Below are 14,042 nucleotides of genomic sequence, written 5' to 3'. Positions count from 1 at the left end.
ACAGCGGGCTGATTATTATTGATGCTTAAGTATAAAGATTATAATCTTCTATAGTTTCTTCAGAAAAGAAATATGTATTATATATTATATTTTAGAATTAAAAAATAAAGAATGGAGTACAGTATAGTTGTTACTTAGTGGTGTCAATCTTAAAATATATTAAGTTATAGAAAGTATGGAATAAATCATTATATATATTACAAGTTCATTTCTTGATATTGTAATTGTAATTAGAAGTACACTCCTATTCAGTGAGAAACTTTTTTACACAAATACTTGTTAAAGTATATTAAATTAATATCCCTCAAAGTGTGTATCTATAATTTTACAAAAATATAAAAAATATTTGTAATGTAGCCATAATCATTTAGTGTAGGATGAACTGATGTGTTTTTAGTAGATTTTGAGGGATGGGAATTGAAGAAGAAGAAGAATGAATAGTTCCAAAATGTAAAATCAAAGTGATTGATATGAGTTATTGTTCATTGATATGTTGCAGGGTGCAGGTATTTGAGACAAGATGATAACAGGATCCCTTTTGCTAACAATACAAGTCATCTCATGCCCATCTCCATGCTGCTCTATCATAATCCCACATACTTAATTAAGAAACCCAATCAAATCATCATGCTAAGTGCACGCCACTCTCATCATCTGCTATTAATTATGAAATAACCAACCTTATCAATTAACTCACAAATCCATTTTTATATATATACTAATGTATGTCTAATTTAATATATATTTATATTTCTGTCATCCCTTCTACCTTATAATCCACTTACTATTTTAATTTAATGAAGGATCTGAGTTTCACAACATGAATTTGAAGCAGTGGTGTGTTAGTGTAGGTGCATTTAGCACATGGCAGCCACCATAGAATTGATGGTGGGTGGAGCCCATATTCCTCTTTTGCGACACATTTCTTATAGTTTCTGCTAACTGGAATTTAATTCGCACTTGTTTGAAACTGTCAAAACTTTAATTTTATGAAATGGGATTGGGACCCAATTTGGTGGAGTGCCCATGTGCCTTGCCACTTTTTGATTGGACCAAACCACTTATATTTATATTTATAGTTCCCACTTAGGTATAATTAATATTGTTAATGTATATATGTTGAATTAGATGTGATGATTAAGCTAATAAGATAAGATGATGCATGTCAAGTGGGGGATATTAAGATTTAAAGGACAGGTTTAGTGATGCTGTCTTATCTTAAGCTTTTGTGATCAAGAAGCTATTATGGCTGGCTTCTAGGTTTTTAAATTAAGGACAGGATTTTTAATTATATATAATCTAATATTTGAGAAACAACCCCCTAAAAGAACCAATATTGTGTGTTCAATAGTGGATATAAAATTACACTTTTAAAATTGTTAGTATGTTTATTCAATCAAGTTCCATAAATTATTATTTAATATATAATCATTGCAATACAATTATATATTTGAGTTCGATTCTTCTTATTAAAATAGAGACGATTCAAAATCGAGTCTCAACAACAAAGATAAAGGAAATCATGCTCTCTTTCTTCATTAGTAGATGTAAGTTGGGTATATATTAGGGAAGAGTGTAGTGCACAATATCTTAAACAAACATCTAATAATAGTTTTGAATAATTTGTTTGTGCAGCCTAAAGAGGAAGAGGAGGAGAGACACAATTTGGTTGGTACTTGGTAGGATAGTATGGTATGCCCTCTTTCTTTTTTTGACCACCAATTACGTACTACCAACATGTGCCTGCCAGCAACTAAATTAAAGGTTGCGACATAATTAAGTGTCCTTACAGCAAAACGCTTAGCTTTTTCTGCACAATAAATTCATGAATGTCAAAACCAGAAAATGAAAATGATGAGTTGTTACTAGAATTAGTGAGGGGAGGGGGATGGCATGGGTACTGGTGAACGTACATGTTTTCTGGTATTTAATTTGGTGCATTGAGAGGTCTAATTGAATTAATGGACTGTGGTGTGTGCAAGTGCAAGTGCAAGTGTTGTGTGTCATGATTTGTCTGACTTTAGAGCCCTCCCTATTACGTGCTCCCATTTTCATGTAGGTGGTCCTTTACTCAATCATCACTGTTGCTACTCAAAATTATGTACCCGACCCATAAATCCAATCGAGTATAGTGATGAAATCAACATCACTCCACATCGAATGAATCTGGCACAGATGATGGGGGACAATTTGTCCTTCTCCCTCCTCTCCTACCACTACTACATTTATATAAAATTGTGATAAAACTTGAAGCTTGTTAGAATTTTGGACATTCAAAATAAAAAATAAATATATAAATGAAATGACGGACAGTTGATGATACATCTCAAAAAATGACGTGAACAAATCAGTAATGAGTGATCCGACGGTTATAGAAGCCCATAAAGTCTCCTCTCTTCTCTTGTGTTAACAGTAGTAGTACTCCCCAAAATAGGGTAATGAAGGAAAGGAGCTGTTACCACTCTTGGTACTGCCATATAGCAATTTTAAGGCCACAAATTTAACTATCCTATTCCTGCCATGCCATCTCTAAGAATTATGCTCTTTCAGTAACTCAGACAAAAACCCAAGCATTCATGTATCTAGAGGTCAATAATGTCCGGAGACATGTGTCATTTTCATTACTCTTCTCTAACTTTTTCTGGCTTATGATAAGGTGGAGTGGCATAAAAAGCTGGTTTCTTAATTGATGCTAGAATTTTCACAAGCCAAAACCCAACCCCCCCTATCAATATTATTTGCAACCCCAGAACGCAAAGAGAGATCCTCCAAATTCTTGAATAGGAACTACATGCAAGATTATAATGGGAATATAAACTTCTCCAAATGGATATTATACTACAGTCAATTTCGTTTTTGGTCATATAACTTGGCATCAACATACCACATGTTACGCAGCATCGATCAACACACCATGTGCGAACGCTTGAATCAAAAGAGTGGATGCACTGGACTGGGACAATAATTCCTAAAGTAACAAACCACATGCCAGCCTTTCACTTCCTTTTATCACAATATGAAATCAACAGCAGCTACTCTCCTCCTATTAGCTTATTGGGGTTAAGTTAAAGCGTTGTATACAATAAAAGGGCAAAGATTCGAAACTCAATTATTCTAAAGGACCCCATTGCAAAATTTTAAAGTTGCAACCACGTGAATAAAGAAGATTGTGACCTCGATTCCTTGCACCTAACCCACATTATTTCCTCCTAATCATCTCCCATTCATAATTATTCTTAAGATACAAAACCCACCACAAACTTTCATTTTCTAAAGAAAAAGGAAATTAGAAAATATAATTCACATTAGGATATTCATAAGGTGGGAGAATATCTGAATCATTAAAAGGAGAAAAGAAAAAAAAAAAAAAAAAAAGAATAACCCATATTAGCTAGGGGGCATTCTACTTGAGCTGAGTTGACCAGCTCCACTAGAAGAAGAGCCAGAAGCAGAAAGCAGCTCGGCCAAGGCACTCATGGCTCTCACCTGCAATAGCGAAACCAGGATTATTATCAGCAGTTTTCATATTAATTATACAAATAGAAAAATCATAAAAAAAAGTTTCATAACATCATATGAAATAAGAACAAAGGCATAAATGTGAGGTTTTAATTACTTAACTAATCAGACAAATAGCAATCGCCTCAAATTTATTCAAGTTGTTAATAAGTTAAATTATGCAAAATAGTGCCCACAATTATTATCACATTAACAGAACTAACTAACTCATGGAATTTTTCGTATGTGTCTGTGCATATGTATGTTACCTGCATTTCGAGTGCGGCTATATAATCAGTCGCCTCCTCCAAAACCACTGGCAATGGATGTTTCCGGCAACCGGGAATCAACCTACTCAGGACGCGCGCTTTGCGCTGAACTGCCGGTAAACCCTTGGATTTCAATCGCAAAACACTCACCTTCGATTTCTTCTGCATCCGGCTGTTTCCCGTGGTTATTACTGTCATAAGCTTCCGTTCTCGTTTCACGATGTTATTTTTCTTCATAAACTTAAGCTTGAGCCGGTTCGTGAGTATGGCTCTGCTCCATCTCGACCGGCCTTTCGCCGTGGCGGCTAAAATTCTATACGCGGCATCTCGCACTCGCTTTGGAGCCGATGTCTGAGCTCCGGATGAGGCACTGCTGGCCCGGACTTGCCGCAGCGCTTGAAGCAGTTTCGATGAGTAAATTTGCTCCTGAGCCTCAGATTTCCATTGAAGTGGAGAATTGTGTTGGAGATTTTCTGCTTGGTTTTGGATTTTCCTCTTCTTCTTCCTCCTGGTGGATGATCTGTCGGAATTCACTGCTGGATTTGATGATAACAGGGATGACGTCATCTTTCTCTTATTTTTACCTAGATTTATAAACGAATAATCGGTTCGCAAATTTGGAGCTGCAGATACAATGAAATATATAAATTTATGAGTTAGAATCAGAAGAAGTACCGAGTAGATTCAAAGCTAGTACCAAAAGGCGATACAAAATTAATGACTGACAACTATCAACTATCAACTATCAATAAATGATGATTAAGCCTGAGATAAACATGAGATTCCAGGTAACAGACGAATACCAATAAATAGATTTAACCAAACAAGATAAATTTCATAAGGACAAATAAGAAGCGGATGGTGAATGGGAAGACAAGAGAGAAACAAATCAAATGAATTGCGGAAAAAGAAAATCAATTGGCAAATAAAACTTGTGAAGTAGCTTTAAAATAATCGAAAATGATGAAATGGATGATCACCTGAAGAAGCTTGATAAGCGATTGCTGGGCCTTACGTTGGGATGGATTCAGCAGCGATATTCAGAGGCATGCGTATCTATCTATGTATCAAAATAAAGAAATGGAAACGAAGTTGTGAGGTGGGAGGGGGGTTATTATAAGGTAGGGGTGGAGGAGAAATGGTGGGACTGGAAGAGGAGGAAGCTTTATAGGAATCACGGGGAAAACTCAACCCAACCCCAGCCCTGAGCCTGTCGTTTCAATATTGAATGAATCTTTATCTGCCTGCGGGTGAGTCTGTGTTTGTGACATACAATAAATAAATCAGCTTATTTATTTATTCATATCATACTGCTTATTATTTCTTAAAATATTATAAAATGGTAATGAACCTCCTAACTTAGTGGTGAAGTAATTATTTCCTTATTAATGATTTATGTAAGTAATTCTTAAATTGAAGAAAGAGACGATAGGCTTAGGCTGAATCCAACACAGTTATAATATAGTTTTTATTTTTCTTGTATGCGACAATATGAAATTTGGGTTTCGGCCCATGTGGTTAGCATGGCCCGCGCACTTGTCCAGGCCCCCTTCTCATGTGCGCTTTCTGTCCCCGTTACTGTCCTTTTTTACAACTTCTCACTCCCTTATTGCTTTTGCTTTCCCTACCTTAAAAGGCAAAAACATATAAGTTTTGAACCCACTCATTTTCTTTTTAATCCCATTTCCAACAAAATCCAAATCCATATAATATTTGACAACATAATCATCACTCAAACAAACTCCAAAATGCTTCCCAAAACCTCAAAATTCACATGTTTCTAATTGTCTTCCATCCATTCTTCAAAATGAAAAATATTTCTCTCTAATACACAAATTATTCTCATATGATATGATGATTGACAATTTATAATGATATATACTAGGATTGGGTGCAAGGGATTTCCACTAAACAAGAACTGACTGCTATCAGGGCCCTCCATAATTTCTTCTTCTCCTTCCGTGCAATCATTAATTGAATTCATGATCAATGATTATGCACAATTTTCTTCTTATAAAACAAGAAAAATGATAAAACCCAAAAGACAATGCATGTGGTTTTTATCTCTATTCTCTGTCACCTACTCTGTTTTTTGATCCCTAAGCATTACAGCTAAGTGCAGGCTCCGATGGCAATTTGTAGATGCAAACCAAAGGCTCCCCACTTTGAGCAACACTCTCATTATTTGTCACTTCCATCTTCTTGGGGCACATGCTTTGCTGTAATCACTAATTACTTTATTTTAAGCTTAGATTAGCTGTACCTTAAGAGGCTCACAATGGATTATTCACATTAATTAATATGATGAATTTTACAATAATATCAGCAGACTCTTGGGATCTCTTTTTTCTTTTTTTTAACAAATATGGCAATTTACTTTATAAAAGTAGACAGATGGAGTAATAAAATAGTTCTAAAATTCTCTTAATTAATAATGAGGTTAGAATAATATTGGAATAGCTGGATTGTTTATATCTAATTTTCTTATATTACCACTGAAAATTTTGGGGAAAAAAAAAAAAAGAAAAGTAGTACAGCCAAAATATGTAGGGTAACAGCTGAAGGAGCCTACTGAGGAGCTTTTCTTTTTCAATCAAAGTGAAGGCTATGCAAGAAAAGAATTAAACAAATAATTTGACTCAAACAGTTATTGATAGAAGATATTTCCAAATGGCTATGTAATTATGAGTTGGCCAAACCTGAAACAAGGCACTCTAATCATAAGCCCAATCCAAATTCTCAAGAAGATCATGGTACCATGTGCGCTACATTATAACATTCAGAATTGCATAAAAATGTGTGAACACTTGCAGAGATCATCATAAGCCACAAGTTTCTGCCCCCTTACCAAGAGACACCATCAAAGAATTAAGAAGCTTTCAGATTAGAGCTTAATGCAACATATGTTTTGTTGATCAATGGTTGAATCATGTCCAAATCTGTATCTAACTCCATCTCCATTTGTCCTATTTCATCCCATTGACTGAGTTGGTAACAGCGAATTGTCAGTTTCTTATCTCTGACAGAATTTTCGACAAGTAGAAGTCACAGGTTACCTTCTTAATAAATTTGATGTGGTTACTTGATGGCTGGGAATCGGAAATCACCTACTGGTGGAAATCTTTCACTAATCACACCTGATAATTGAGGTGGGAGATCATAAAATATGTAGCCATCTAGATATTAAGTTTTAGTTTGAGCAGACAGCGTGATTTGGGAATATTATAGAGTATATGGTTCCTGTTACAGCACATGTTTTAGTTTGAGTAGACAGCGTGATTTGGGAAAAATAAGGGGAAAATCCAGTCCACCCAAGCTCTGAACCAGGTCTACATCCAGAAAAATATGTAATTTGTTCAATAATTGTCTCAAATAGAGGTTTTTAAATTGGGGTCAAGTTGCTTTTAAAGGTGCAGCCACCTAATATACCAGGGCCCAATGAGAAGGGGCAAAAAAACAAAAGCAACTAAACTCCAACATTTCAGATTACCAAGAAGAAGTCAGGAAGAAAGCAAAAGTGCTTGGCAAGTGTGAGAATGGCAATATATTTTGAACCTTATTTAATTTTTAACACTGTTTATTTTCTTGGATGCGGACACATATAATGCATTTAAAAACAGATCAATGAAATCATTAGTTCAGTATATTTTGTTCCCATTACATTATTTTAGATATTGACAATTAATCCTTATCTTAGGAAATCAAAAAAAAGAAAAAAAGGTACAATATGATGGACTCTAGCAATATTAAGAATGTAGCACCACAATAGGCAAACTATGACAAGACAATAATTATAAGTTGCTGTACAATGATCAAAGTGTATCTGATCAGATATGGCTAAACTCTTTATGGCATGCTAACAGAGTTGTTTCTAGACAGCCTGGAGCATTTGTAGTGTAGTGAGCTCAGACTTCATGCATATGAACAGATGGATTCCTACCAACATAGTGCACATAAACTCCTCTTTGTTAGCTCGGGGATATATGAAAGAAACAGTATATAAGGCAACAGTTATGTGAAAGAACCTCGTTTAAAGATATCAGGCAATTTCAAGCATGCAGAGCCTATTAATTCTAAACACAGAATCATATTACAGTTTAGAGGAACATAGTTTCATGATATAGAAAAAGAATTTAGCTATACCTGACACAGAAAGACAGGATGCAGTAAAAAGCTCCATGTAAGGACTTTTCTAGCCGAACTCCTAAACTCAATTTATATAAAGGGCTGTTCATCTTTGCGAGGTTTTGAGAAGGAATAAACTCTCACAAAAACAAATGAGAAATGAGAAATGATCAAGGATTATACTGAACAAGCTAACCCTCTGCAGGACTTGAATGGATGAGTTGCCATCACATGAAAATTCAAGATGATCCTTAACAGCCTTTCCATTTAAGAAATGAACTTTTAATAAATGCTTAGCAGTATTGTAATCTTGAACATGGTCCAGAGCAGAGATTGGTCATCTATCCATATAGACAACCTAGGGGTGGGGGCAACTAACACAAGCATATAAACAATACCTATTTCAAGCAAAACAGAAAACTCAGTTTTTCACAACAAATCAGAATTTACATAACATCGTGCCCATGCCATAATTTTTAGTTATCATCAAAAGATGTATACACGCATATCCTCTGTAAGGCAGCAATTCAAAGATTAGTTGTTATGGTGGGCTCCAGTCCCAGCCCAAAACTTAGGAAAACCCAGCTAAAGGAGAAGGGGTAACAATGAGCTGTAAGTGGAAGAGTATACATATCCAAAAGTAGAACATCAAGTTGGCGTTGGTCCCGTGAGAAATCCATAATGTAAGAATCCACACATAATTATGGCAAATATCCCCAGCATTAAACTCAGGAAAACCAGATTAGCTTTGTTTGATAGAAATTTATCAAGCCATTCCTTCTCATCATATAGACCACCATAAAACTCTTCAATGATGATATTTATCAGAGCATCCAGAAGCTTCTTTGAAGGCCCCACGTCTTTTGAATTCAAGACCTGAATTCTAGCTTCCCTCAGATGTTTTATTACCACCTCTGCCTCAATAGGTTCCATCTTCTTGGAAGAATCTACTACAGGAATTTTACCTTTGTTCTGCATGGCACTGATGGTTACATGCGCGTCTGAAGTAACTACAGAGGAGGAGGATAATGATGGAGAAGTAATATCTGAGATAGCAGCTGTTTCTGATGAATGTGGTTCCACTGGATTTACTGAAATAATAAAGTTCTGGAAAGAGAACGAGACTATCAAACTTGTGAAATCAGTTGGAAAAACATTTAATTATCCAAATGAAACTATTGTGTTCTGCAGCATAGTGAAAATTTTCTTATTCTTCCCAATGAATATCAAGGATCAACGAACTATTATATTGAAATTATCCAAACAGTGCAGTATGATAACTTGACAATCAGGGTTGTTTGAGCTTCCTGCTCGCAGACTGATTAGATGAACTTATTACGTCCAGCAAGTTAGTCACTAGTGCATAAGAGTTTTCCTGGTGTTGACAAATGAATGACATTATTCCTTGTCACGCATATAAAATGATAAAAGTCTTTAATACACCAGAGCAATCTAAGAGCAACCAGATAATGCATCATCACAGATTTTGCTGTATATTTTATGAACTTTCGCTCCTAAAGGTTACAAGGAAGCGGGAATGAATTGGAAAATTACCAAAATTGAAAACAAAAAATTCTGTATCGGCAAAAACCTTAAGGCCAAAATAAAACTCAATAGAGAATTTTATATCTGAAACAAACTAAAAGATAAAATAAGATAACAAAGTTGTATTTGAAGAATTACTGTATATATATCCAGTGACACCAAAAATAATACTTCATACAAACAAGTTCTGCGTGCTTAGCTGATAAAAGGAAACAAATCATGTCCAATCACAAATAAGCCAAATGAATATTCCTCCTAGTTGAAAAAACAAAAATGAAAGTAAAATATCAATCACACTACCTCAGCAGATTCGGCAAACGGATTATCATCAGGAACCTCAGAGAATTCCTTCAGAGACTCCAAAACCGCAATATCCTCTTCTGAAACGGCTTTAAATGCCGGATTCAAACTCTTTTTAGTGACCTAACAACAATTTTCCAGGTCAGAAATTAAAATATCTCAACGGTTATGCAGTACGCCAAATGGATTGAAACCGTACCTTGCGCAGATTTCTATTGTTCTCGGAAGTGGATTTCAATCGGCGATTTCCAGAAGATTGATCTCTCTGTGGCGTTTGAAGTTGAAAATCTCTCATTTTTGCTGTGTGTATTGAGCGGGAAATTTGAAATATGCCGAGAATATATTTATATTTGATATTTCCCGGGTCAAGTCAGCTCCTGTATCAATCGCAGCAATGTTGTACAGTTTCAACCAAAATCGTTTCTTCCACACTTTTATAGTAAAGAAGTTTAATTTCGCTTCTCCAATTCAACTATAAACGCTTTGTATGAACTTAAACCCGTACTTTGACTTTTCTTGTTGTAGAAACAAGATGAACACTGTAACTGCAGTTAGATTAGTTCTTGAGGTTTGTATTAATGTCATGAACATTATTATATTTTTCTCTTTTTAAGTATAAAATTATTATACAAGAATGTTAAATTGAGAGTAAAATTAGAAATTGATCTTATTTTATTGTTTATATCAACAGTTTTCTAATGAAATAATATTAAATGTAAATAGCGAATTTTCAAAGGAACTGTAAATATAATTTTAATTTTTTTAATTAAATATATAATTTTGTATTTTTATAGAAGTATTAGTGTAATTAACCCTATATTTTTATGAAAAATTAATTAGACAATACATAGTCAAGAAAAGTTGGACTCAGATATAATTTCATATGCTATTCAAGTTAATATATACACGACCTGAATATGAAAAACAAAATTATTCAATTTAACTTTTTAAAAAGAAAAATATACATTTAATGAACTAAAAAATTGAATTATATTTAGAATAGAAAATCCAACATTGAAAAAAAAAAATGGGAAATTTCGATCAACTAGAAAATAATTCCATAAAAAAATTTATTACATTTAATCTATAGTTTAAGTTGAATAATTAGTCATATAATAATAATAATAATATAGTGATTAGGCAAAATTTTGAGGAGCTTGCTGCTACTCATATGGTTATGAGCATCAAAGTAGGAATTTTAATCATAATTAGGGGATTGATGGGTACACAATTAGGGGAAATTAAGTGCTCCACTTTGAGTAGTTAGTGCTAAGCATTGGACTGCCCACTCACCCGATGAGTGACTTTACTATATATGGTGAAGTTCCCAAAACCAATACGCTCCAACTCCAACTGCACACAAGGAAGGTGACAAATAATATAAAGTACAGGTAACTTTTGTCGCTTCTTCCAATTCCACTTCATCTCTTACTGCTACACTTCTGTGTTGTATAGTAAAGTTTCATTTCATAACTTTGAATTATTCCACTCTCACTATATTTATCTACTTTATTAATACAAAAAAATAATTATATCAATTTGCTTTATTATTAATTCAATTTATTAAATTATTATTTTAATGATTACGCCTGGATAAAGTTATATATAAGACATCATTAATCATAAAGGATAATTACACCACCATTTCTAACGTTTTGTGTAATTACATATAAACCCTCTATATTTTGATAAAAATCAACAAATAGATCCATACATTAATCAAAATTAATGAAATTTAACAAAAAGATTAAATAAAAAAATCATATTGAGGGACACTTAATTTATTACAGGTCAAATAATTTTTTTCGTGATCAAACTACCTTTTATAAAGATGAAAATGAAACTTCTTACATACATTAGTGTGTGAATAATGTATAAGAGTCGTTTGGTAAAAAAAAAATTGTGACTTGGAATAAGTAAATTGGAGCTAAATAAGAATTTTTATTTATAATATCAATAAATTGGGTGGATTTTGATTAACAAAATGATATATTTATCTATTGAAAACAAAATTAAGAAATATAGGATAAAATTATAAAAAATAGGTACAAATAATAAATTTGAATGGAGGTGGATGTAATCAGAATTGGTATTGTTGGTTTGTTTGAGGGTTGAGGTGGTGGTTGATATGAATGAAATGTTGGGCAGTTTGTTGATGGGAGATAGATTGCTGATTTTGAGAAAATTCCAAGCTCATGCACAAAAGTTTGCAGCCAATTATATTCGTGGAATTAGCAACACAGATCCTGGTAAAAAGGCTAGAGCCTAGAGCTCTCCCCCCTACTCACCAGGTTTATTCTCTCTCTTATGTTATTGAGAAAGTTGGTCATTTTATATTGTATTCCGACGCTGGCAGTGCCTGCCCGCGTGATTCACATAATTCAAAAAGCAAACACAAAAGCGATTAATGAATATTTTCTTCTGATGATTCTCCTCCACTTCATCGTTCCAGTGTAACATATATGCTCATCAAACCACGCTTTATTTAAAACCTTCATTTAATTACTACACACAAACACGCACATGACCAACTTAGACAATCACAAAACTCCTGAAATCGTGAAACCCATGTTGGTTTCACATTATACACGTACCTAGTAATTTCCAAGCAAACCACACACCTCAACCTCCTCGTCCTTACACAATATACACGAATCACAAGTGCGATCGAGAAACACACACTGAGTATAGGATGAGCTAGCAGTATAGCACACACCTAGTGGCGGAACGAGCTGTGATCAAATTTGATTTCAGAGTCAGCATGAACTTGGTCTGGTGCGTTAGGAGAGCGAATTTTCCCCCCAGCGAGGCAATGATAACAGGCATTTGGTCCTCCAGGAACGTTACGGTTCACTTCAGGACCAAGTAGCCTACGGTTAGAGATTTTTGCATGGGCTTCACCCATAAATCCGACAATCAGTAGAGAGGCAAAAAGGAGAACAACACAAGTCTTCATTACCTGAAAAAAACATCATTAGAGTTGTTAAATAAAAAAGTTAAAAAATTTCCAGAATAAAATGTCAATAATTACGTATTATAGCAAACTTATATATACAGGTATCCACACGTTTGTAAATATAGATATTAATTACCAGGTAGGGATATATGTTATAAGAATGAGAATTGGTAAGTATATAGTAGTTATGTGTAAGAAAAAGGGTTGGCAAGTGGGGGGTATATATAGTGGAAATGGAATGAAAAAACATTAACGAGATTAAGAATAAAATAATAAAGTAATAGACACGTATTGATCACATTAAGGAAGATGAAGGGAAGCATCTTTCATGGTTTCCCCTCCACACAATATATAATTAATGACATGTTTATGTAATTATGCTAAGTTGCTAACCCTTCTTTTTGGTTGTTAATTAATCTATTATGCTTCTCCACCAAACTCTTTAGACCAATAATTATTCATTATTGGTCGTTTTTTTCAATTATTTTATTACCTTTCTTTTTAAATTTTGCAAATTAAAAAACACCAAGACAGTGGAGGACTTGGAAATGTTGGACTTAAAGTATATATTCATCATCATTATCAATTTTATTAATTAACTACACATATATAATAATACTTTTTTTTTACTTTAATTAGCTAATAGTACTGCAATAATTAATTATATATATTATATACTTCAAAATATGCACATAATTCACTTTATTTAATAAACACCATCAATATGGACTGATTTTTTTCTATATTAATTGAAATTCTAAATATTGTTCTATACTAATAAGTAAATAAATGAAATTAGATAATTTAATTTTATATATCATTAAAATATGAAGAGAAAAAGTACAATTATATGTACAGTGTGAAGAGAGATATGCTGCTTGTTGGGTGCTTTTACGACTACTCTTTTGCTGGTTGGTGGTAGACATACATGTTTTAGTGTCCAGGTTAGCACACGATGGGAACTTACTTTTTGGACCTTAAATTATGTCCAGAACAATAATGGATTTTTGTTAAAGGAAGTACTGTGCTTATATACATATTTATACTGTTTGCGACTTGATCGATGTTCCGTCATGTAAAATATTATATATCCGTATTAATTTATTATGAATCTCATCATAAATTTATTTTGAAAAGAGCCTCGCTAGTGAAAGGAAACCTTTCAAGCGTATAATTGCTCAAATTATTGTTTGCAAATTGCAATCAATATGAGATGATTACTTATAGAATTTATAAATGATTTTTTTTTGGTCGTATTCAACTTTAATAGTAATGTCTTTAAGTCGGCGATTTCTTAGCTGTACGGTAAAGTTGGCTGATTTGGGCCGAATAAGATGGACAAGGTTTGG

General features: G+C 33.7%; 2 protein-coding genes and 1 long non-coding RNA gene across 3 annotated transcripts; all 3 read right to left on the bottom strand.

Moving 5' to 3' along the window:
• Positions 1-3,242: 3,242 nt before the first annotated feature.
• Positions 3,243-5,009, bottom strand: LOC105178877 (sequence-specific DNA binding transcription factor). Its single transcript, XM_011102445.3, has 3 exons — positions 4,748-5,009; positions 3,768-4,390; positions 3,243-3,486 (listed from the first exon to the last, which is right to left on the bottom strand). The coding sequence occupies exons 2-3, from the start codon at positions 4,332-4,334 to the stop codon at positions 3,388-3,390; spliced, it is 666 nt and encodes a 221-aa protein (XP_011100747.1). The 5' UTR covers positions 4,335-4,390; positions 4,748-5,009; the 3' UTR covers positions 3,243-3,387.
• Positions 5,010-8,337: 3,328 nt separating this feature from the next.
• LOC110013298 (uncharacterized) lies at positions 8,338-10,266 on the bottom strand. Its single transcript, XM_020699480.2, has 3 exons — positions 9,937-10,266; positions 9,738-9,860; positions 8,338-8,999 (listed from the first exon to the last, which is right to left on the bottom strand). Exons 1-3 carry the CDS (start codon positions 10,030-10,032, stop codon positions 8,541-8,543), a joined length of 678 nt encoding a protein of 225 aa, XP_020555139.1. The 5' UTR covers positions 10,033-10,266; the 3' UTR covers positions 8,338-8,540.
• A 1,934-nt stretch (positions 10,267-12,200) lies between these two features.
• Positions 12,201-13,029, bottom strand: LOC110013296 (uncharacterized). Its single transcript, XR_002288471.2, has 2 exons — positions 12,830-13,029; positions 12,201-12,696 (listed from the first exon to the last, which is right to left on the bottom strand). It is a non-coding gene; the product is annotated as an uncharacterized LOC110013296 (long non-coding RNA).
• Positions 13,030-14,042: the final 1,013 nt, after the last annotated feature.

Source organism: Sesamum indicum, linkage group LG10 (assembly GCF_026168435.1).
Source record: "Sesamum indicum cultivar Baizhima isolate 11 linkage group LG10, ASM2616843v1, whole genome shotgun sequence".
NCBI lineage: Eukaryota > Viridiplantae > Streptophyta > Magnoliopsida > Lamiales > Pedaliaceae > Sesamum > Sesamum indicum.
This window is presented reverse-complemented; position numbering and strand designations above follow the sequence as displayed.

Coding starts and splice junctions, on each gene's coding strand:
- LOC105178877 (XM_011102445.3), bottom strand. CDS start 4,334: ATGACGTCATCCCTGTTATCATCAAATCCAGCAGTGAATTCCGACAGA. Junction 3,487..3,767: donor TAGCCGCACTCGAAATGCAG/GTAACATACATA, acceptor TCGCTATTGCAG/GTGAGAGCCATGAGTGCCTT.
- LOC110013298 (XM_020699480.2), bottom strand. CDS start 10,032: ATGAGAGATTTTCAACTTCAAACGCCACAGAGAGATCAATCTTCTGGA. Junction 9,861..9,936: donor ACAATAGAAATCTGCGCAAG/GTACGGTTTCAA, acceptor AATTGTTGTTAG/GTCACTAAAAAGAGTTTGAA. Junction 9,000..9,737: donor CGTTTGCCGAATCTGCTGAG/GTAGTGTGATTG, acceptor TTCTCTTTCCAG/AACTTTATTATTTCAGTAAA.